The sequence below is a fragment of the Cervus canadensis genome, chromosome 2 (assembly GCF_019320065.1).
Source record: "Cervus canadensis isolate Bull #8, Minnesota chromosome 2, ASM1932006v1, whole genome shotgun sequence".
Taxonomy (NCBI): Eukaryota; Metazoa; Chordata; class Mammalia; order Artiodactyla; family Cervidae; genus Cervus; species Cervus canadensis.
In genome coordinates this window covers 30,144,087-30,167,695 of record NC_057387.1, presented here as the reverse complement: position 1 = coordinate 30,167,695, position 23,609 = coordinate 30,144,087, and the positions used below count along the sequence as shown (strand labels likewise).

Genomic DNA, 23,609 nt, shown 5'->3' with positions numbered 1-23,609 from the left:
GGCACTGTGAGCCATCCAGGGGGGCGGAAGCAAGGCGGCACCTGTGACCTCTAGGGAGGATGTGCCCGGGAGACTCCTCACCCCACCCCTCACCTGCTCCATCTTCCAGCCACAGATCACCATGAGGGCCTAGAGCCGAGGAGGCCAGAGGACTGGGCAGCCTGTGCTGAGTCAGCGGGTTCAGACAGGACCCCCATCAGAGCTGCTTCCTTCTATCCTAAAATCGTGAGGACTGGCCTTCAGATCTGCTGAGCTGAGCTGTGGTCTCTCTGGTGGGTTGGGATGGGGCCAGTAAAAGGCTGAGTTATGCCCTGTGGCCTGCCATGGATGTGGGGGTGGGGGATGCTGCCAACTTCTAGACATAGGGCATGGGTAACAGCCACCACGGACCAGGATCTCTGCAGAGAGGGAGAGTGCATGAGACTTTCAGACTTTTATTCTGAAAGATATTTACAGAAGATATTTACACATTATGCATACTTACAGCTTTACTTCTTCCTTCAATTTCTCTTCTTTTGTACAAACTCTACTGTAACACTAAAATCTCCCACTTCCTTCTTTTTTTGTCTTCCCTCCTTTTCACCAATAAGTTCACTGCCTGCTGGTGAGTTCTGCCCCCATGCATGTGCTGTCCCTTCTCTGTTGGCCCAGACCAGCTTGGGTCCCTTAGATCCTGCTGGCCCCTTCTCCATGACTCTGATCCTTCATCGCCATCCTCCATCCACTCTTCACCCCCATGACCTTTGCCAACAAGCACGAGAGCCTTTGGTGCCAGCACCTTAGGAGGCTGAGGGGCGCTGTTTCTTCCTTCCAGCCCCCAAAGCCTCTGGTGAAAATCTGGGTGGTTAGTGACAGGTTAAGAGCAGACACTGGTCATACTGCACACAGCGCTCCAGCTTCCCCAGACACCAGCCATAGGCTCTGAGCGGGCCTCAGTTTTCTCAGTAACCTCACTCTCCTTTGCTTAAGGAGGGTTACATGAGGAAATCCATGTAAATGATTTATAGTCAGCACCAAACCTGGAACATCATAAAAGTTCAATGATATCAATATTAGCTATTATTACTGTTGTTGTTGATGATGATGAGGGACAGTGGTCCCTCACGTGTCAGGGCGACTCTGCTGCTACCTATTCAGTCTCCCCACCTTCCAGATAACAACCCTAAAGAGACTTGGACACAGCTCTTGAATCATCATTTCTGTCCTAGGCCAGCCTCTCTCCGACTCCTAACCGTGGATGGAGCTTTCACTTTGGGAGACACTAGAGACACTGCCCCTTTACTCTCAAGGTGGGGTTCCTCATCTCTTCCTGGGTCAGGCTGATGGCCTCATTCTCTCTCTCCTTGCAAGCTTTATCTCTTTTTTCCTAGCTTTTACTTCAACTTTTCATTCTCATTTTATATATTCATTTGTCTATCATCTTCCACTTCTACTAGAATTCCAGTCCCTCAGAATTTGCCTGTTCTGTTCATAACACATCCTTAGCCCCAGCACACTGCCTGGCACATAGAGACCCACAATATTTACTGAATAAATGATCAAGTGAAGGAATGCATTTAACATTTCCACCACAATCTTCCAAGGACCAGCTGAAACATCACCTCTTCTAAGAAGTCTTCCCTGATTCCTGCCTCCTCCACCTTCCCCTACACTTTTCTGCCCTTTACTCAGAACTCTCACCTTGTTAAATCCAGAAATATAGCTCTGTGTGCACAAAGGACCCATGTTACTAGGCTGAGGCTTCTTATGGAGCAGAGACTCTAAAGGAATCAAAAGATCTTGTTTTGAATCTAGTAATGCTGCTATAGCGTGGGAGCTCAGGCAAGTTGCCTACACTCTCAACATCTCCTGCGTGCAAGCTAAGTCACTCAGTCATGCCCGACTATGCAACGCTATGCAACGGGTAGCTCGCCACGCTCCTCTGTCCATGGGATTGTCCAGGCAAGAATACTGGAGTGGGCTGTCATGCTCTCCTCCAGGGGATCTTCCCCTTGCAGGGATCAAACCCGCGTCTCCTATGTCTCCTGCCTTGGCAGGCAGGTTCTTTACGCTAGCGCCACCTGGGCATCTCATATATAGGAAGCAAATTGAACACCCTCCTCCCAGGACTTAGTCCTCATCCCCTTTCTTTGGAGCCCCTCATAGCAACTAGGACCGTGCTTTGCTCACAAAGATAGCCCAATGCAAATTTGCTGAATTACTGAACCATCGCTTTCCCCAGTTGCTTACCAAGAGCTCAAGAGAGATGTCTCCAAGAGAGGGCATGCCAGAGGACACGCCCAGTGATGTCAGGAGTACGTCTGACGTTTCGCTCTAATGAGAAGGAGGGAATGAGTGGGACAAGCAGTGTCTCTAGTGCTTGGAAACTCTGCCCAGGGGTCTGACGCTGCAAGGCCCGACAGTGTCACCCATGGAGGCTGAGCCACACACAGTCAGCACCCTCCGTGGCTGGGCAAGGGGTGTTTGCTGGTCTGTGACTATTTAGACCCCAATCCCCCATCCACAAGCCAATGTAAGGACTCTGTTCTTATTATATTTTAGCAAAGCTCATAAACCAATTTTGATTTCCTGGGTCAGTGCTGTTTATTTAATTATCATGGTAGGAGACTAAAAAGAAAACCTTGTTTTACTCAGAAAACCAATATGACCTTTTAGCTCCAGCAGAAACCTGGTATGAAAGGGAACTTCTGCAGACCAAGGAGAGAGGCATGGGCCAAGCTGCACACAGTGGGCATCCGGATGCCTACGGGGACAGGTGCAGAGAAACAGGGCCCGGGACAGGAAGGGGTTCCGAGGTCCTCTCCTCATCCTTCCCTTCGTGTTTTCCTGGGCCATCTCACCTATTTTCCCTGCTTCAGACGATGATTTCAGAACCTGCTGCTTTAGCCCCCTTCTCCCTGTTCAGTTGCAGACCCACCTTTCCACCCACCTGCCAGCTACTTCACGGACACTCAGAGTTACCAGCAAACACTGCCAACCCACAGCCAACCTCAGGGTCTCTACCTTGCCCTTGACCTCCAGCCAACCGGTTCCTCCTGAATGTTTGTCTACTTGTCCAGTCGTATGGTTTCAGAGTCACTTTGGACTTCACCTCCTTCTGGACGCTTATCTCTCCTTTTTCACCGTGACAGCCCTAGGTCAGGCCTTCTTTATTTCTTCCCTCGATCTGTCTCCTGGCTAATGTCACTGTGTCCAAGGGCTCCTGTCTAACATTCATCCAGAAGACACCTTCCGAGTCTGTGTGTCACAGGGACACATTTAGTGACTCCCTAATGTCTACCAAATAAATCCCTTAGCCTAATATTTAAGACCCTCATGTCTCTAGCAAACCTTTTGTTCCTACTCACCTCCAGCCACACACCTCATATACCCTAAACTCTAGCAAACCAGCACATTAGCTAAACTCTCCAAGCACCATACTTGTTTGCAATTTATTCAGAATTCCTGTTTCCACATATCAAAATCCTGCCTACTATTGTTGATTCAGCTGAAATGTCACCTTTCCATAAAACTAATCACTTGTTCACTGGCAAATACTTATTAAGCTTTTCTTCCGTGTCAAACACTTTTTAATCATTTCAGGCCATGCCCCATCCTCTCTTGTACACTCAGAAACATATTCCAATTCTCTACTCTACTGTAAACTTCTTGGGGACAGTACTGAGTTGTCATTTCCATATCCCCAATACTGCCTAATAGGGTGCTTTACAGATACTAGGTGCTCAGTAATGTTTGTTGAACTGAATCGAGATTTATGCTGTCCATGGTTTTGATATCATTTAGTTTAGCTGAATTCTCCTAAGTTTTTTTTCTGTTTCAGTATGCGTGACCAGGAAGAAGTAAAAATAAACTAATGATACTCCTCAGCAGCTCCAAGCCTGTAATTATGGTTAACTCTCAGTTATCCATGCCATTGGAAAAGCAGTGTTGGAGAGAATCCCACGCCAGAAGCACAAAAACATGATTTCCATCAGTCTTTGACAAGTATTGTATGATTTTCAAGGAGCTGATTTGCCTTGTTAATTTTGTTTGGCTGATCAGGTTGCTATTTGCATTTATAGTCTCTCAATCATTGGCTGGGTAGAAGGGATGGAAGGGATGGAATGGGTGGAGGGCTGTGCTGGGGGTAGGAAGTCGGTCCAGAAGGAAATATCAGCTCTATACAACTTCGGAGGCAAGACTGGATGAAGTGAACATCACAGGCACTTGGGGATTTTCAGCACGGCCCAGGGTTTGGCCAGTTTCTCAGATGACTGCAAATGTAGAGATGTCCCTGCCCACTACCAGCCCACTCTGGGTCCAGAGTTGGATTTGGTTTAAAGATGATGTAAAGTAAGTAAGTAAAGGTTCTGGGATGGAGGGAGGGCTGTGCTTCCAGTCTTATTGGTAACAGGAGGGTGTCTCGCTGAGCTACCGGGAACCACTGGATGCAAATCAAAGAAAATGAGATTTGCAATTTTGCATCGATAGCTAGATAATGCAAGGGGGAAAGTTCCCCTCTTCTCCTTCTGAAGCAAACAAATATCACATGTGGTGATTCAGCAGCTGCATTAGTTGGGGAAAATTGATGCACATTTCATGTGTCAGGGAGCTGAATCCCAGAGAATGGAGCCAGCCTCCCAGAAAATGGTTTCTTTATATAGTTCCATCCATTTATTGTTTGATTGGACTTTCTGTATATTAAATTCAAGCTGTTCTGCCGCTCTTGGGTATTATGATGTGTTGGCTCGGTGGGAAATAATGAAGGTGATGGGATTTTACAGCATCGCATTACAAAGGAGGCGTCCCCAGCCCCATCCATCTCTCCATCAACTAGCTTGTGTGTGAGGTGGCACTTATATTAAAACGATTTTTCTGATTCAGTTTAATGACACTCATTCGAGTCCTGACACCCGGAATATGATTACATGAGCTAGATGCAATCTCCCTCCATCTAGCCATGGTCAGCAAAGGCTGAGTTCTCCTTCCCTAGCCCCTCCCTTCCCACTTACCCATCATTTGCATTGAACTGGGTGGAGGGAGGTGGGGCTGTGGGGGAAGAAGGGAAAGGCTTACATTCTGGTCTGAGAAAAGCAGGCTTGGCAGAGAGGGGAGCACTGGCCTTGCCCTAGGGGTCATGATACATATAAGTCTTTTGGCTGAGAAACTTCAGATGCTTGAAGTGATTATGGTAACTCCTTCATCCTCATCACAAACAAGTCCCCTTTCAAAGCTGGCTTGAATTCATTACTATAGACTCCAAAAGAGATTGCTAAGGGCCTGGTTCTCACTTCCCAGAAAAGAAAAACTGACTTGGTCATCACAAAGGATGGACACTCAAGATGTGAGTAGAGTGTCAGTTTCCTGGAGGACAGTGGGAGGGAGGACTCACAAAGAAGTCTCTGCTCCTCTTCCTGCCCGGGAGAAGCTTCCAGCCACAAAGGCGTGTGGCCAAGAGCCCTGTGGGGACTGGGACAGGCGCTCCCTCATGGGTGAGAGAAACAAAAATCCTCCTATAGTTACCAAGGGGTTCTGCCCCACCCCTGGGGAGAGGGAGGGCCCGGCTGCCTTTTATTTACACTATTTTCAGGCAGAATAATTGCTGCTCCTCAGGAAGAATCATGTTTTTGTTTACGGGTGTGTTTAAAGAGGGAAACCCAAACAAAACCAAACAGAGAGAGAGAGAGAAATTGATTTTAAGAGATTCTGGAAGAGAGCTGTGAAATGGGCATCAGCATGGAAATCCCCTTCCAAAAATCGCGGCGATTTGAACAGCTGTATCGGAAGACGAATCTAATGTGGTGACCCTGGGGTGAAGAACCCCGAAGGCTGACATTCCACCCGTGGGAATTCATTTCTTCCTCCCCTGCAGCCCCAAAGTGCTTCCCCTGCCTGTATCAGCAGCTACCAGAGCTGCCGCCTTTGAGACTGGCTGCTCCCTTTCAGTTTCTGAGCCAAGACTGCCCACACAGTGGTGAACACCTTGGCAGGTGCTGGGGAAATTCTGCCTGGGTTGAAGGCAACCTCAGTCAGGTGCAGATGCCCCTGCTGATTGCCAGTCCAGCCCTGTTCTCAGATGGCAATGTTCCAGCTCGGCCTCTGAGGTCTGCCGTCCTGTGCCAGGGTCTGGGAGCCACCCTGCAGGCCGCTTCTTGTGAGATGCTTCTCCCAGCAGTGGAAGTCTTTAGGTCTCTGTCTTTCAGGCCAGTCCTCGACCATGGGAGCTGGTGAAGCTCTCAGTTGGCAGGCTAGCTGCAGGACCAGCAAGTGTGTCCTGTGGCCTTGACCTTCAACCGTATACAGAATCTCTCACTTCTCCCCTTTCCGCTGCCACCACTAGATCCCAGCCACCCTTATCTCTTGCCCAGATTGCTATGGTAGCTTCTCTTCTACAATGAATTCACTGCCCATTGCCCAGATCCTTTCAAGTGAGTCAGGTTTTCTCAAAACTCTCCAACGACTTCCCATTCCAAGCATACTCATAAAAGGCAGAGGGCCAAGTCCCTGTGGTGACCACAGTGATTATGCGGGCCCTGCATGGGCTGTTTTGCGCTACCTGTCCCTGCTCTTGGGGCTGGACCATCGGCGCCTTCTTGCTCTTCCAAGAATAGCACACCAAGGCCCCTCCTGCCTGATGGCCTTTATGTTTGCTGTTCCCTCTGCCTGGGTTTCTTCCCCAAGAAACCCACATTCTTTCAGGTTCTGCTAAAATTCAGCCTTATCTGAGAGGCTTGTCTAGACCTCCTCACATAAAATAGCAGCTCTCCCTTGCTGCATCCCCTCTCACACTTGGCACCCCCAATTTATCACATTATGCTTTATTTTTACATTATGCTTTATTTTTCTCTGCAGCATGCATTACTTCCTGATTGCCTATCTGTAGGTATGTATCCATCTATCTCTTTACTGGTCTTGTTTTCTCCACTTGAATGTAAGCCCCACAAGATCAGGGGCTGTTTCCTTTGCTGCCATATCCCCAGGGCCTAATAGCTACTCAAGTATCTGTTGAATAAATAACTGAATGGAGGGAAATGTCATGGGTAGGGGGGCTTATCTATGGCACCCTTTCTGCTCCTTCCTGGCCCTGGAGTCAGCATGGAGCCTGGCCAAGCAGTCAATAGTGAAATACATGGGTTGAAACTTCCCTTGCAAGAAAGCCCCAACCCTACTAGACTGACATCAGAACTAGAGAATTCCCTGCTTGGCCTCCTCATTTCCACCCACCCACAAACATCCTGTTAGACAGGACCATATCACTAACAGTCAGATAGCACTTTCACTGGTTCTTACAATGGGCAGGAGATGGTTAACAAGTGAGAAAATTGAAGATGGGTAAGCCAGAGTACACACCTGTTTTGTTGAACAGATACATACTGAAGCCTAGTACATATCGGGTCCTGAGCCAGGTAGAGATCATAAAGTGATCTTTGAAGCAGATACCTGCCCTTGAGGAACTCATATTCGGGGAAAAAGACATATAAACAAAGTTAATGAAATGTGGCAGTTGGCAAGAAAGATGCACGGTAGTGCATGTGGGAAGCCTTCCTGGAGGAGACAATGTAGGCTGTTTTGTAGGATGACAGGAGTTAGCCAGACGGAGCAGAGTGAGGGGTAGTCTCTGGAGGGACAGGAAGAACGTGAATAAAAGCCACTTTTCTGACCCTGCTCTTCCTACCCTCTCTTTTTTTGGTTCAAAAAAAGAGAAATGAGTCTCATTCATTTGGTCTGTACTTTACATAGGGCTGACGAGCAATCATGGCACCTGTGCGTTCTCAGAGCCTATGGTGCTGGCTGATACACAATAGGCACTCAATAAATGTTGAATGAATGAATGATTCCTTGTTGGGATGCAGGTCTCCACTCTCTCTTAGGAATTTCAGCACCAGAGAACTATTGGTTAACAAATGTCAAATCAAGAGAAGATCCTGAGATCATTTATTCCCAGTAATTGCATTATAATCAGATCCCCCAGGCAGGGACCCACCACCATCCAGATGGGCACTGTTTGGCCAACACCCCACTCCAAGGCCCTTGGAAGGTGGGAGGAGGGTTGGTGGACCCCCCCAGAGGCAGTGGATGATGGTAAAGACAGAATTTCAGGAACCGAAGGGTTAACAAAACCCACCTCTGATTGGTTCCACTGGGGGTGCCTGATCAAGCACCCCATTTTGTGGAGTGCCCATATTGATCTCCCAGGCCCGGCTCCCAGTCTCTCAAACCTCAGGCAGGCCCCTTCCAGGATTAGACTTTAAAGGGAAATGCAAATTACCTGGAGGCTGCTTCGTGCTTGGAAGAAGTAAAAATCGATTCTGTTTTCGTTAAAGTGATTTTTGGACACTGTCAAAAGCTCTCTCATCTCAGGCCACGGGGTGACAGATAGGCTGCCGGTCTCAATTACATAACCAAGCCAAACAGGCGGCATCGGGCCATCTCATTAGAGTGACGCTGCTCCGTGCCCTTCCCAAGCCCAATTCCCCCTCCCTAGGATGTCCAAGAGCACTTTATCTCTTCCAGGCCTGGAGCTGGCGCTCGATGGCCCTTGTGGATGCTTGTTCACAAAGCTTCCTTCCCCTCTGCCCCACGGCCCACATGAGCTTCACCCATGGACTGGCTCAGACAGTGTGCCCAGTGGTGATGTCAAGCAAAGTCAAACAAAATGAAGAGGGAAAATCTGCTTTGAGAAAGTCTATGATATATAATACAGTCCCAAACTAGAGGTGATGGTCTTATTCAATATTGGGCGCTCTGTGTTATCCCTTCCCTCTGTTAACTGAGATAACCGAGGATTTATTTTATTTGTAGCATCAATTATAAGCACAGAAATTAATCCTTTAATGGTGAATTTGGAAGCTCAACTGTCAAGGGGGCACCAGGAAACCCTGGGCTGGGCAAAGGTGTCTTCCCCACCAGCATGGGAGGTGGCCAAGGAAAGCCACTGGTGGCAGCTGGGTTGTTATTGTTTCAGTATTGGTGGCGGCTGGGTTGTTATTGTTCTGTGTGCTCAAGATATTCTGAGAAATTAAATAAATAGGAATAATTGGCTCCGGGAGATCCCTCCCTGGAGGACACCCGAGTAACTCATCAGCGGGTCCTGGGAAAGCAGGCAGAGAGATGGCAACCAGAGCCAGGAAGAGCAAACTCCTTCACTCGACACATCGGCCCTCGACTCATCAGTCAGCAAAGGCCCACAGGACAGCCCTTCCGGACTGGAACTAGGAAGCCTAGGAAGGTGTGGGTGGGAAGGGTCTGGAGACAGGAAGAAGGAGGAGTCTGCCAGGGATTGTTGGAAGCAACTAGACAGAACGTAGAACGTGGCAGAACACTGGCCCTTGGCATTGCACGGCCACTTGGGGTTCAAACACCAGCAAAGAGTAAGCAAAGTCAGGCTTTCCGGAATGATCCAACAAGCTTACAAGTAGCCAATGGATGTGCTCAGGACAGAGAGCAGCCAGAGGAGAGGGACGGTTTCCAGGATCGGGTGGGTAAGACCTCCGATAAGAGCAAGAAGACCCGCCACAGCGTCGCAGATCATCCCAGGGAGGGGGGACCACACACCAGATGAAGACTGCCCTGCTCCCTCCCTGGGGCCAGCGCTGGGGGAGACACAAATCTTGGGTCCACCCTAGAGAGAGGACAGGTGGGTCTGGAAGGGACTGAGGACAGTATCAGACCAAGCACATGGAGAAGGAGTCCCGTTCTCATTGACTCACCCATTTAAGAGTTTTGCCAAATACCTGCTGTTTAGAGTCAAGCAGCAAGCCGGGTGATGGGTTCCACCGCCAACTTAGGTCAAAGTTAAGCAGCCCGATCCACCCAACACTAGTCAGGGTGGACGGGAAGAAAAAGCCTGCTTTCCTGTTACTTAAAAGAGGTTAAGCAAAACATGACTAAACGTTTCATTTTTGTTTGTGAGTCTTTCCTCACTAAGGCTAGACATCTTGCTGCTTGAGGAAGGGAAGGGTGAGGAGCTCGCAGGGCCCGAAGTCAGGGTGGGCAGTGTGGGTCTTTCCACGCAGGAGTCCTCACTCTCTGGCAGACCTCTTGCTCTGTCCCTCCCTCACCTCCCAAAAGAAAATGTGAGGCCATGACTGTCCACCCACTGGCGCTAGACTTGACCTTGATCTACACAGCGAAGGCTAAAGGAAATCACTGGTCTCCCCGGTGACAGTAAATAGATTTTGCAGTGAAAGCAGCCATTAATTTCCCAGGCAGAACTTAAACTGGCCAGAAGAAAATGTTTTATATATTCATAAATTCCCTGTGTGCCTAGTGAGGTGCCTGTAGTCCTCACTACGCTGACACTTTCTTAAATAGAGATAGGACTAGAATAGATTATGACACCCTGAGGCCATTAAAAAAAAAAAAAAGAAAGAAAAGCTCTGAAGGACTGATTTCCACCTATAGGCCCTGATGGTACGGGAACAAGTAGAGTAGGAAATGAAAAGAGAAAGGGCCCTGGAGACAGCCAGGCTGGCATTTGAAAAGCGGCACTGCCCCTCAGCAGCTATGTGACTATAGATATTTACTTAACCTCTCTGAGCCTTGCCTGCTGCATCTTCAAAGTTATGTGGAATTTTTCCTACCTTGCAAGGCTGTTGTGAAGACTTAAAGAGATAACATATGCAAAGTGCTCAGCACACTGCTGACACATAGTAGACACACATATGCTGTTATGCTAATAATAAAAAGTAACGGGCAGGTGGCCACTGAAGTTTCCATTGATCTCCTCTGAAATGGCCCCATTTTCACTCTGACACTCAGCCGTCTGCCCTGTTTTCTCCCCATGGCGGTCCTGAGGCATCACTGGTATTACGAGTCCCATCAAGGGGCACTTAAGGGTATTGGACAGTCAGAGTGTAGCCACGGAGGTCCTGGCAATGGAGAAGTTCCCTTCAGGAAAGCGAGGGGATGGCCAGGTTAGCAGAGACACAGCAAATGTGCCTCCTTCTCCTAACACAGGGCCAGTTCTCCAGTCCATCTTATCCCTAGATATCCCACCATGCCAGGAAGCCACATCTACTCCCCGAGTCAAGAGAGACAAGGTCAAATGACCAGACATCCTTGCCCACTTTGGGTGGGAGCTGTTAGTGGGAGACTACGTGTGTGCTGAAGAGGAAGGGAAGGGCAAGGTGGCCTCTGCCAGATGAGTGGAATGCCCCCGTCAAATGTGGCCTTCACAAATGGACAACAACAGCCCTCGCTCTCCCCCTTGCTCCTCTCTTCTGTGTGGCAGAATGACAAATGTAATCATTTTAAAAGGTCCTGTCACCTGCTCAGTCATTCCCAATAAGCACTATGGAAAAACCGATACCAGTGCCACAGGGTTTCAGCCAGGAAAAAAAAAAAAATCGAATCACCAGGACGCCACCAACTGAATTGTCAAACACCAAATAAAAAGCTTCATGAATTCTCCATCAGTAATATAATGCTTCCTGGCCTAAGCAAATACAGCCCAGTGTATGAATTGTGAAGGGATTTTGCTTGAGCCTCAATGACTTCCCACGGCTGAAGACCCTAAGAAATACACATGTCCATGAAGCTGCCTTCGCTGGCTTTAATCCTGTTAGGGTGAAGACTGTAATCTGCTTCTTGAGCGCCACCCCCACCCCCATCCTCTGATGGAAAGCTTCATATCCCAGCACCATAAATATATTTCGGTGATCTCAACTGGAGAGGGAACCCTGGGGAGAGAAGAGACAGAGTCACCCGTGACCTCACTGAGCACCTTTCCCTCCCACTGATGATATTGTTGCTACTGTGTCTGACCACATGATCCATCAGACCATCTCACCATCACCCAGGTAAGCTGAAGGATCATCCCACCACAGAGTCAGACTGAGAAAGCAAAACTACTGCTCCTTCAGCGAGAAAAAAAAACAAATCAGGTGCCCCACTTTGCAGAAAACCCAAGTTCAGAGTCACTTAGAGGAAGTCTACTCAGAGCTACGGAGCCCTTGAGCATCTGTGGCGGCAAAAAAGAAAAATAAGGCAGAAGAGAAAATAGCCTGCAAATATACTACGAAGGAGAAATGCAGGGCGGCTCCAAAAAGAGAGTTCTAGGGTCTCCTGTGAATGGAAATCTGTATCCTCCTGACAACTCTCACTGAACTTCTTACAGCATTCTTCCTTCCTGCTGCCCTGTTTTCCTCCTCAAGGCAGCCCTTGCAAGCTCAGGTGCATATAAGAATGCAGCAGTCTCCACTCACTCCTCCCCCACCACACACACATACACAGAATGCATGGCTGAAAAAAGACATGGTGACAATTTTCCATGTTTTGTAAAATACATACCCTACTGCTAAAAGAAAACTCAATTCAGAGCATTCATCATCCCCAAACAAATCACTTAGGCGCCTTCCTCTTCTGATTAGCAACTTCCCTTGCTCCTACAACTTGGGGAAGTGACTCCATCTTCCGTGTCCGGCTCTGATACCATCCACAGTTTCCCCGTCAATCCAACCTCCGCCCTTCTCCAGTCCAACAGCTCCGACTTACCCCAGTGTTGTCATGGTGACGATGGTGTACCAAAACGAGGCGGGGATGCTCGTGAACTTGCTGGCGGAGGAGCCCTTCTCGGCGTAAAACATCACAGTGGCAAAGATGATGATGGCCATGGTGAGGGAGAAGAGGAGGAAGCCGAGCTCCGAGGCACAGCTCTTCAGGGTGTAGCCCAGGATCCGCAGGCCCTGGGAGTGGCGCGAGAACTTGAAGATCCTGAAGACGCGGAAGACCCGGAGCGTGACGAAGGCGCCCGACACGTCCTCGTTGTTGGTCATGACCAGGCCGATGTAATAGGGCATGATGGCCACAACGTCGATGATACTCATCACGCTGCGGATGAAGCGGTAGCGGCTGGGCGCCGCGAAAAGCCGGAGGAGGTACTCCACCGTGAAGATCATGACGCAGGCTGTGTCCAGGCAAAAGAAGGCCACGGAGTAGCGCTCGCCACACGGCAGCTCCTTGCTCCCGGGCACCGTGCCGCACGGCACGGTCTCCACCACGTTGGTGATGACCGAGACGGCGATGAAGAAGCCAGTCACGTAGTAGAAGACCAAGGCCAGCGTGCTGGTGTGCGGGTTCTCGAAGGCCCGCCACATGGTCTGGCGGAAGCTGAGCGAGGGCATGGACTCCTGGTTGTTCTCCGAGTCATTGTCGTCCATGAGCCGCTCGGCGTTCTCCCTCTTGCGGTCCTTGTACTCCTCGTAGCAGCAGTCACCGATGATCTCCGGCAGAATGCCGTAGAAAGCCAGCTCGTCGTCGTAGGCGGAGATGCACTCGTAGCGCGGGTAGTGCAGTTTGCCAGTGCGGTAGAAGTTGAGGACGCAGCGGAACACTTCTGGGTCCCGGTCGAAGAAGTACTCCTTGGTGTCCTCGTTGAAGAAGAACTCCTTCTCCGTGCTGCCCAGCAGTGTGTCCGGGTAGCGCTCCAGCGTGGTCCGCCACGTCTGGAACCTCCGCCCGCTCACATTGAGGACGATCAGTTCATCCTGCCGCTTGTTCTTGTCGGCCGGGGCTAGGGGCATGGGGCAGTTGGCCACCGGCATCCACCCGATGGCCGCAGCCCGCGCGAAGGGCAGCCAGGCTGCGACTCCGGCCGCCATGGTGACTCCAGCTCCTGGGCGGCCACTGCTCTGCCACCCCGCACACCAGCTTGGAAGTTAGTTCAGCGACCCCTGGAGACAGGAAGAGAGAGCAGAGAACCCGTGAGTCCCCTGTCTGCGCCCGGGTGGGAGATGGGACACAGGCAAGGGTCATCAGGACGTGAAACAGCAAACGTCTGGAAGGGAAATGAATGGAACTGAAGTCGCCACCAAAGAGAGGGGACTTGATTCCGCACCCGGTCTTGCAGCAATGTGGGATCACCAGATGTTGTTGACTGCCTGACAAATTGTCAAGTTCCAAGAGGGCTCAGGAGCACTTGGAGGGAAAGCCTCTTTAACAGAAAGATCTGGGAAGACGTGGTTAATAATCAGCTCCGAAAGGTTATGGTGTCATTACGAATTTAAATTGGGAGAGGGTAAATGAGTTCTCATTAAATGAATTTAAAAGTGGGATAAACATGCTAATTTTTATTTCTCTCTTCACCCACTAGGGTAATCAGGAATGGGGTGTGGAGGGGGGAGATCAGGGAAACACATTCTTTCCACTCCTCACTGGTGAGGAGGCTGGGGCTGCCCAAGACTCTGGAAAATTCTCGGAGATGCCAGAACTTGGTGGAGTTCTGTCCCCAAGTTCCATGGAGAAGGCTGACCCTGGTGGCGTGCTACCTTCTGGGACATTCAGCTGGGACATTTGGCAACCTCGTGTCCAGTCATGCTCTCAGAGCCATAATAGAAAGCTGTGGGAGAGGCTGGAGGCTAGGGTTCCTCCCCCACCTTGTAAAGGACTCTTGGATTCTTGGTTCACCTGCCTTCCAAGCATTGTCCTTCTCCCTCCCAGAGGAAGCTGATCCACACTTACTGCCATCTCCAGACTCCTCGCCTCCCATCTCCATCTGCCCACCATCCCTAACTCCCTCAGGTTATATAACAATACCCTTTCCCATGCCAGCCTCTTTCACCTGGCCTTACTCCACCCTCAGAGATTCCTCCGGAGCTGGGCCACCTCGGCCCTTCACTCACCGCTCTCTGAACCGGGCTATGTACACACTTCCCCATCACCTGCATGGATGGAGGGAACAATGGCACGGAGAATTATATTTGGCTTTGGGAAACAGATTTACCTTCCCGAGTCTGGCTTTTTAAAGACAGTAGTGAAATGAGTCTGCAATCCCCAAATGTATACCATCTGTGGGGAGACACGTGGTGACACAGAAACACACGAACAGCAACGGGAAATTGTTTGGGGTTGACACGCTCATTTTCCCAGATCTGAAACTGATCTCACAGAGCCAATCCTGACTCAGAATGATTTGGACCCTCTGTAATTCAGCTGGTTTAAATAAATGAGGCAGAGGATCAGTCTTGTAAGGCAATTTGATCTCATCTTTCCGTAACCCTGTTTGCTTCTCCTGACTCCCAACTCTGCTGAGTTTTCCAGATTTCTCCCTTCTCTCATTCCTGAGCCACCCCTGGACTCTGCCACCTGGAGATCTCTGAAACTGGACAGGAGGAAGCTGGGTCTACCTCCTCGCAAAAAGCTGCTCTTCATCTTTGGCTCACAGCATCCTTAACCCCCGGCCTGTCACCTTGGCCATCTTCCTCACTGCTGCACCCAAAGATGCAAACAATTGCCAGATAATGAGACAGTAGGTCTCTGCTCTCATAAGGCCTCGATTCCCTGAGTCCTCTTTCCCATTGGTCTGTTTGTCTCTCATTCTCCCGACCCCTATTTCTCCTGTTCCCAGTAAATCCATCCTGCTCAGGTTAATCTCCCTAAACCAAGATCTTCCCACGGCTTACCAAATCAAGTCTGAACTCTTTGGACTGGCATTCTGGCATTTTCACAAATGGATCCTGGTTTATCATGCCAGCCCCATGTCCCAGGCACCTATCCTAGATCCTAGATGGGCTCATGCATAGTCCTTGGGGGTCTGTCTGTGGGCACTATTCCTTCTGTTGGGACTATCCTTCCCCTTCACCCAGCCCTCCAATTAGAAGCTCCCCTGTGCCTTGCTCTCTCTGTGATGCGTCTTCCTCTCCCCACTCTGAAATTCTCTCCTCGTTTGGGCTCTCCACACTCTATTTGCTCCTCTTCCCTAGCACCTATCACCCTCTCGCCTGGGTTACAGACACTCTTCACGAGTCTTATCATCATGGCCAACAGTAATTGAGTGCTGACTTTATGCCAGGCACTGCACTGTCTCCAGTGGATCAGCTCATGTAATCCTCCCAGCAACCCTAGGAAGAAGAGGTCTGAAATTCAGGAGTCGGCCAGCTGGAAGGGGGAAGGACAGGGACTACAGTCCTGGACAGGCAGTCTGACCCCACACCACATGCCCCGAGATCCTGTGTTACACTGCTTCTCAAGGTCTTCCTGTAAGAAGAATATTAGGTGATGTTTACTGAGGGCTGACTGCCAGCCAGCACAGTGTCACATGCTTACATAGCATGGACCACTTCAATCCACCCCACCAACACCCACAGGGGGCAGACACCACCGTCGTCCCCATTTTGCAGATGAGGAAGATGAAGCATGAGGAGGTATAACTGGCTGAAGGATGTAATGATTAGACAGGAAGATTTAAACCCGGGCCGTCTCAATGTGGAGTTCGAGGGGATAGACAGGCCTCTTCCCTGCTTTCCCCATCCCACACAAAGCTCCTTAAGGGTAAAGCCACGATGCTTCTGTCTTTACATGACAAGTCAGGAGGTAGCATAGTAGGTGCTCAACCTACCGATGATCCCCAAAAGTGGGCACAATAAAGGACACGTGGGAATCAAGATTACATAGATGCCAATTATAATCCATCGATTTTATTCCACACCATCAGGGTTTTCAAGGGTGGGCATTCTTTCTCCACTCAGTAAACTCTGAAGACAGATCTAAATAAAATGAACCCAATTTAAGTGCCTCTGACTCACTGTGGCTCTCAGTGGAGTTTTCCCAAGGAGCCGACCTCTACCTCAGTTTCCCCTCTGCATGCTAAGGAGCATGTTCACAGGACTTTCTGCTTCCTCATAAAGGGAGGTGACTCAGGTGCCACAGAAGACATCGGGAATGACAATGACATTCCCTCTAAATGTCACCAGTCAGAGAACAGAAAAACAGTGCAGGCCTGATGAGCTCTTGATTACGGGAACTGAGGAAAGAACAGGGGGATCGTTTATCCATGGCAATGAGTAATCCACATGCCGCTGATAGAAGATTGGGGAACACATCCCATGCATTTTATATCTTTCTTCAAGAAATGTACCCTTTTAACTCCCTGTATTTCCTTTAGGCTATGAGGAGAATCTGTAGTCCCTAAGCACACACTTAGCTAGGTTTTCTGAGGAGCAAGAGAAGTTTGGGAAGAAAGCCTGCAGTTTAAAGACTGGTCACAGGATAATTCCAATTCAGATTAAGCTAACATTTATTGATCACTGACTATGCAGTGGGCACTGGTTTAAGCACGTTTTGCAGGAAGAGTTAATTAATCCCACAAAAATCCTATGACATGGGCATTTATGCTGACAAGCTTCAGGAAAGGAGCTGAGACTCCTTCAAAGTGACTATGTTCTGTGTATATAGGAGGTGACGATTTTCCAATAGGCTACTGATCAGTTGGTGCTAGTGGTAAAGAACCCACCTGCTAGTACAGGAGACATGAGAGACACAGGTTTGATCCCTGGGTGGGGAAGATCCCCTGGAGGAGGAAATGGCAACCCACTCCAGTATTCCTGCCTGGAGAATCCCATGGACAGAGGAGCCTGGCAGGCTGCAATCCAAGAGACACAACTGAAGTGACGGAGCATGGCAGCATGGCATGGCAGCTCACTGCCAAATGACTTTCTTGACCTAGGTGTAGCCAAATACCAAAGGTCCTTGGGGAGAGAGCAGGATGCAGGCTCTGCCCACCCCGTCCCCAGGCAGCAGAAAGCTCGGAGTCTGGAAGGCCCAGCACTCCCGTTCTAATTCTCACCTGAACTTGTGAAAGCAAGCCACCATTATCCTCTGGGCCGCACAAGCCTCGTCTGTCAAATGAGATAACTGGACAAGAAAGTGACAAGGAGATCTCTAGCTCAAGTAATCCTTGATTCTACTGGATCCAGGACATCAAGCCTGTAGCTCAGGTGACACCAAGATCTCTTCCTCACGGTGGCCCCTGCAAAGCCAGCCGTAGAGCCTCTGGGTTTGTTGCTGTGGGGACGGAGTTAGTCTGAGCCTCCTTTTAACAGAGGCACTTCTGGGAATTTCTGATGAGGCTGGTGCCCAGAAAGGGGCACAGAGCCTGCATTGCTTAGATCTCAAGGCAATCAAAGGCCCAGTTCATTCATAGAACCCCTGGCCACACCCCTGGAGGGAAAAGGGGCCCAGGCTCCAGACCCTGGGTCCTGGACCTCTGACTCTTAACATCCTTGCTTTATCCCAGGATAGAGCTAAGAAAGGCAGAAACTTTGGGGGTTCCCGTGGCAAAGAGTAAGAGACCACAGAACCAGCAGTTACCCCCCTAATACTCTGCTTGGGCCAGGTATGCAGTTGTATACCCTGGGAGAGTGGCGCCCTCCCACTTGCATTCTGCCAGTGCTGTTTCACCCTGACTCCCAAGCCTCACTCCCTGGTATCTGCTGCTGCCATGCTGAATCCCATCACTTAACTCTCCCCTTCCCATGCCAATCTCCTCTTCTCCAAAGTCTCTGGGTATTTTACAAACTACTCTCAGATGAATAATTGAGAACTGGGGAAGGAAGAACAGTCCCTCTCTATCTATCAAAAAAGCCTCTGGCCCCACAGTCGAACTTTTATCCCATGTATTAAACCAGGACGATCTTCCCAAAGAAGGCCAGGCTGTCTCCAAAGCTTCAAGCCCTGTCCGCTTAGTAAAAAGTACCAAAATGGGAGGAATCACCCCATTGTTACTTCTGTGAGTGTGTGAGAGAGTTTGGAAGTAGAGGAAAAGTGTCCCATGCCTGTGGCCATGCCAGCCATCCCCTCCATACAACCCTGCAGGCTTTACCCAGCTCAAGCAGGGCTTCTCCAAGACTCTCACCACAACACTCGCCCCCTGACAGGCACCAACGCCTCCTGGAGCCGACCTGGGTATGAATTCTTGCAACAGGCACCACAGTGCGGCCCCATTTCCAGCCAATAGCACTGCACAGGCCTCAAATGCCAAGGTTTTACTAGGACGTGGACGCCTTACAAATGAAAAATCTGAAGCTATTTTTGTTTTTGGCAGAAGAGTTTGACAGTGGGAAAGATGGGGGTGGGGGGAGGATGGGGAAGAGACATTTGAAACAGGTGAGTGCTGAAATGACATAGGCGGAAAAAAAAAAAAAATCCTAGAAAAGGGAAACACATTCCCCCTGCTGTAAACAGGCAGCCCTGTTAGCCAGCTTCTGTGGCGGAGAGAGAGGGCCCAACGTGGGCAAAGTGAGCAGACCATCTGTCCTGGGGACTGACACTTAACCTGAGCACAGGCACAAGGCAATGAAAACATCATGTCACCAAGATCTACCCTTCAGTGACCTCGACAGAGAACTGGGTATGGAGAGTCTCTTGAAACTTTCACTTTCCACAATTTTTCACTCAGCCCAGAATGGAGCCAGTCTGGGAGCAGAGGGTCCTGACAACCCAGAGGGCATTCTCCTGTGCCCACAGGGTTTGGGTAAGCAGCCATGAAATTGGTAGGGTGACGAGATGGGGATCCTTGGGATGCAGGCCTGGGACACACGCAGAGATCCTCTTCTCCCGCAGTGCCTCTCCTAGGCTGGCCAGAGCACTTTTCTGAACTCTTGATTTTTTCTCCAGCCTCTTCAACAGCGAAAGGGAGCAAGCTGCTAATCTTTCTTCCTCTGGGGGTCCCTTTTGTACTTGCATTTTGTTGCATTCCAGTAGAGACAGGGGAAAATAAACACATCTATTCCAGCCCCTGTGCCAACATGTCCACATGGGAAAAAGGTACACATGCTTTGCCTTGAATTCCTGCTGGTCCAGGCCCCCTTTCTACAGACATTAAATATCCGGGTTCCCTTGAAGTGATGGTAAATAACGCGTAAATTTAACCATCTCTGTAACATTCATGCAAAATACTATCACGAACCACATAGAACCAGGTCTTGAAAAGACTGCCTTGTACCTACAATCGGGAGAAAGTTCAGGCACCCTCTCCCAAGAAATATAACCGAGCCTTCTCTTTGCTATAAGATTCCAGGTTCAGAACCTCAGCCTGTTGCTGACATATCACCGCTGCCCGGGATAAAAGCAGAACATCTTGGACTCGATTCAAATGTCAACACTAAGCAAGTGCAGGAATTTAGTTGATTCTAGGTAACTTCTCTGCCCAGTCCCTTCCGCACCTCATTCCCAGTGTAAACATCTCGCAAAGTGAGTCTTTCCAACGGCCTCCCCCGGGCCACTCCGGCCCCTGGTGTTGCTCAGAGACCCTTCCCAGAGCTCGCCGGGGGCAAGCGGCGTCGGGCAGGACCAGATGTGCGGGCCCCCAGCCTATGATAGGCACACCGCCCGATCGCCCGGCTGAAGAACTTTGTAAAGCGCCCCAAACTGCTCCCCGCTTCCACCCTCAGCCATTTCTCTCCTTCTCCCCTCAGAAGGAGCGGGGACCGAGCGAGCCGTCGCCACCTGCCGCCGGATCCCGGGGAGCTGCCTCTGGCACCCCGGAGGGAAGGCAGGCCAATGGAAGGAGGGCAGAGGTTCACACCCCCACCTCCAAACCTCACAGCGCCTAGCTGCCCGGAGGTGGCTCCGCAGCCCGCGGGAACCGACGCCTCCGGGCCGGCTGCCTGCTCCCCCACGGCGCCAGCCCCACCCCCAATCCTTCCGGCGCCCCAGCGCCCACCCACCCGGGTGCGGGAGTGGGAGGGTGCCGCGTGGGCAGCCGGAGCAACAGGCGTGGGAGCAGCGCTGAGCGCGCTTCCTGGCTCCAAAAGGCTCGGTCGCGTCCCTCTTACCTTCGGCGAAGCAAGCCCCGGGCCCCGCACCCCGCGCCCCGCGCGCGCGAGGAAGCTGCCGCGGGGAGCCGGGGGCCGCGGAGGCGCAGAGCACCCAGCAGCGCGGGGAAGCGCCCAGCGGCCGCCGCTCGCACCGCTCCTCCTCGCGAGCCAAGTCTCTCCTTTCCTTCTTCGTTCCGTCCGTTCGTGCGTCCGTCTGTCCGTGGGGCCCTCCCTGCCCCGTCGCCGCCGCCGCGGCCGCCGTCGCTCCAGCCCCGGCTCGGCAGCGCGTCCCCTCCCCGCCTCGCCGCTCCGCTCGCGGGCTCGCGGGCTCGCGGGCTCCCTCGCTCGCGCCCTGCCCCCGCCGCTGCCGGCGCCGCGCGGAGCGGAGCCCGGCGGGCCACCGGCTGCCTGGCGAGGTCCCTCTCCCGAAGGGGGAGGCGATGGGGGCGCGGCGCGGGCGGGGCGGAGAGGAGAGTCCGGGGGAGGCGGCGAGGCTGCGCCCTTGCCTCCCGACAGATCCCCGGCGACCGAGCGGCTCCAGGCCGGGCCAGAGAGCGCGGAGGGAGAGACGAGGAGGACCCGGAGGCTCGCCGCGGGAGGGTGCCCAGGGCGAGGGCGTGCTAGGGGGAGTGACTCCCCGCGCGAGGGTGTGTGTGTGCGCGCGTGTGTTTGTGTATGTGTGTGTGTAGAGGGGCGCGCGCGTGAGCCAGGGTGGGGGGCAGGGAGACGAGGCAGAGCCTGGTGCGTCTCCCCGGGCCAGTGGAGGAATCCTAGGGTGTGCCTGGAGGTGGCGGAGTGTGCCGACGCGGGTGTGGGCGCGTGTGCCAGCGAGGATGGGCAGGGGGGTGAGCGTGGCAAGGTGAGCTCGGCCTGGGCGTGGAGGCGGAGCGGGGAGTAGGCGTGAGTGTGAGCTCGGAGGCGTGTGTGCTGGGGACTCGGAGAGAGGTGATAGGGAGCGTCAGTGTGTGCGCGCGTGGGGTGTGTATGTGGACCCAGCTGGGTGTCTGTTTCTCACCGACTGTCCACGCGGCATCAGCACTTGCCTGCGGCCGAGCCCTGCCACCTGGGGAGGTGGAGCCCGTCACCGCGCAAGCTTCGTAGCTCGCCGCGGCCGTGAGCTTGGTGTGCCGGGGCTGGAGAGGTCCCGGGGGGACACACAATGCCCTTGCCCCACGTAAGAGACGCTCTTCTTCCGGAGCGCAAGGGGCACGACCCGAAGGTAGGGATTCGCCCTCCTATCCTTCCACGTGGACTCAGTACCTAGACCCCTAAGTCTGGACTTAGCAGCGTGAACTCTCAACCCGAGTCCTCCCGGTCCCTCGATCCCTCTCTGGAGCCCAAGGATCCCCACTGCCCGGTGGCTCGGCCCAGGATGGGGAGCGGGCAGTCGGCAGGTGCCCAAGAGGTCGGGCGGATGGAGCCCCGGAGCATCCCAAGAGAGTGGTATACGGCCCAGACTCCCACACTCTCGGCCTCGGTTCGCAGAGGGTTCAGTCCGCGCGAACGGTGCCGACCCGAGCGGCTCCAGCTGTCCCCGCGTCCAGAATTCCGAGATCTCGGCCTGGATGCTCGGAATCGCCTGGCGCTCCGGAGGCGAGGCGGCTCCGTGCCTTAGCAGGGACTGAAATGTAGAGCTTGAGCGACCACGGTTCTGGGTGTGAAACAGAGCCCGAGGGAAAGCAGAGTGCGATGAAGGTGCGGGCGTGCTTGAAGGGGGCTGGGAAAGAACCTCTGAGTCCGAACGAGGCTTCTGGCTTTTATGAGAACCCTTAGCCCTGTTCTAGATTAAGAGGTGGGGTGAGTCATGGTGGCTTGAGTCCCAGCGGGCTCCTGGCTGGCTCGGAAGCCCTCATTCACCCATTCATCCCACTCCCCGCAAAGCCCCCTTAAGCTAGTCTGTCTGAAAGGTGTACAGTTGGCCCTTGAAGAGCTGGGCGTGGGCTCTATTAGCATTTGCCAGGAGCCCCAGGAGTGGTGTGGGATTTGCATAGTGATTTGCATACAGTAATAATGATTAACAACAGTGCCACTCCCTGGCAGACGGGGGTAAGAATTCGGGGAAGACCCTGGCTCTGCTCCCACCTCCCTCCTCCCATCCCTGGGGAAGAGCTAATTTTCTCCCAACTGTAGTGACCCCTGAGAGTTCTCAGACTCTGGATGAGCAGGTCTGGGGAGGGGCAGTTTCCTTCAGCCATTCACCACCTTGTCCAATTTGGGAGAGTTAAAACTCAGTGCTTTTTTTCTTGGGGCTTCCCAGGTGGCGCTAGTGGTAAAGAACCCTCCTGCCAATGTGAGAGACATAAGAGATTGGGGTTCAATTCCTGGGTCAGAAAGATCCCCTGGAGGAGGGCATGGCAACCCACTCCAATATTCTGTCCTGGAGAATCCTATAGACAGAGGAGCCTGGTGGGCTACAGTCCAGGGTCACAAAGAGTGGGACAGGATTGAAGCAACTTAGTACGCACACATTTTATTTCTGCCCAGGTTTGAACTCTTGTGCATTCCCATCTTTGTTTTGCATATTGCAGGTAGCTCAGGGGCTGGGTCTGCCCCAAAGCTTGGAGGTTTCCAGGAACAGTTAGCTGGGAACATCTTCCTCCTCCAGAGAGATATACTTGTGGGACAACTGTGCTCTCCTGTGCCTGGTCAGCCCTGTCTGAAGACAGGACATTGATTCAGGACACCCCCCATCTCCCTCCCTACCTTGCCCTACAACACACACACACACACACACACACACACACACACACTTCTGGACCCATTCCTCCCAGGTTCACATCTCATCATTTAAGTGAAGTAGCTGTAGACTGTATTCTCCTTTCTGTTGAGAAGATCTAGAGGAAAATATAAAAGACAGATTTCTAGTCTAGACCAGTGTGGCTGTTACTTACCAGCTCTTCTCATAACCAGCTGACCTGGAAAATGAGAGAGAGAGAGAGAGAGAGCAAGTGATGGGTAGAAGGGAGGCCCCTTGACTCCGGCAGCTGAAGGAGCCACTGCCTGGAGATGCTTCCCTTGTCTGGGCTCCATGCCCTCCATTGCATCTTTCCAGCACTGCCTGGCCTCGCCTTTCCCCTCTCTGCCTCTGGCCTGGCC

At 51.8% G+C, this 23,609-nt stretch overlaps 1 protein-coding gene across 2 annotated transcripts in view; it reads right to left on the bottom strand.

Annotated features, from left to right (window-relative positions):
- Positions 1-20,809, bottom strand: part of KCND3 (potassium voltage-gated channel subfamily D member 3) — a 236,842-nt gene extending 216,033 nt beyond the window's left edge. Inside the window, exons 1-2 of one of the 2 annotated variants that reach the window (XM_043460325.1) lie at positions 20,532-20,809; positions 12,475-13,652 (exon numbers count right to left, since the gene is read on the bottom strand). In XM_043460325.1, coding sequence (XP_043316260.1) covers positions 12,475-13,580 — 1,106 coding nt within the window. In that variant the 5' untranslated portion in view covers positions 13,581-13,652; positions 20,532-20,809. The remainder of the gene's footprint in view (positions 1-12,474; positions 13,653-20,531) is intronic. The other variant, XM_043460324.1, reaches the window with a different exon arrangement.
- Positions 20,810-23,609: the final 2,800 nt, after the last annotated feature.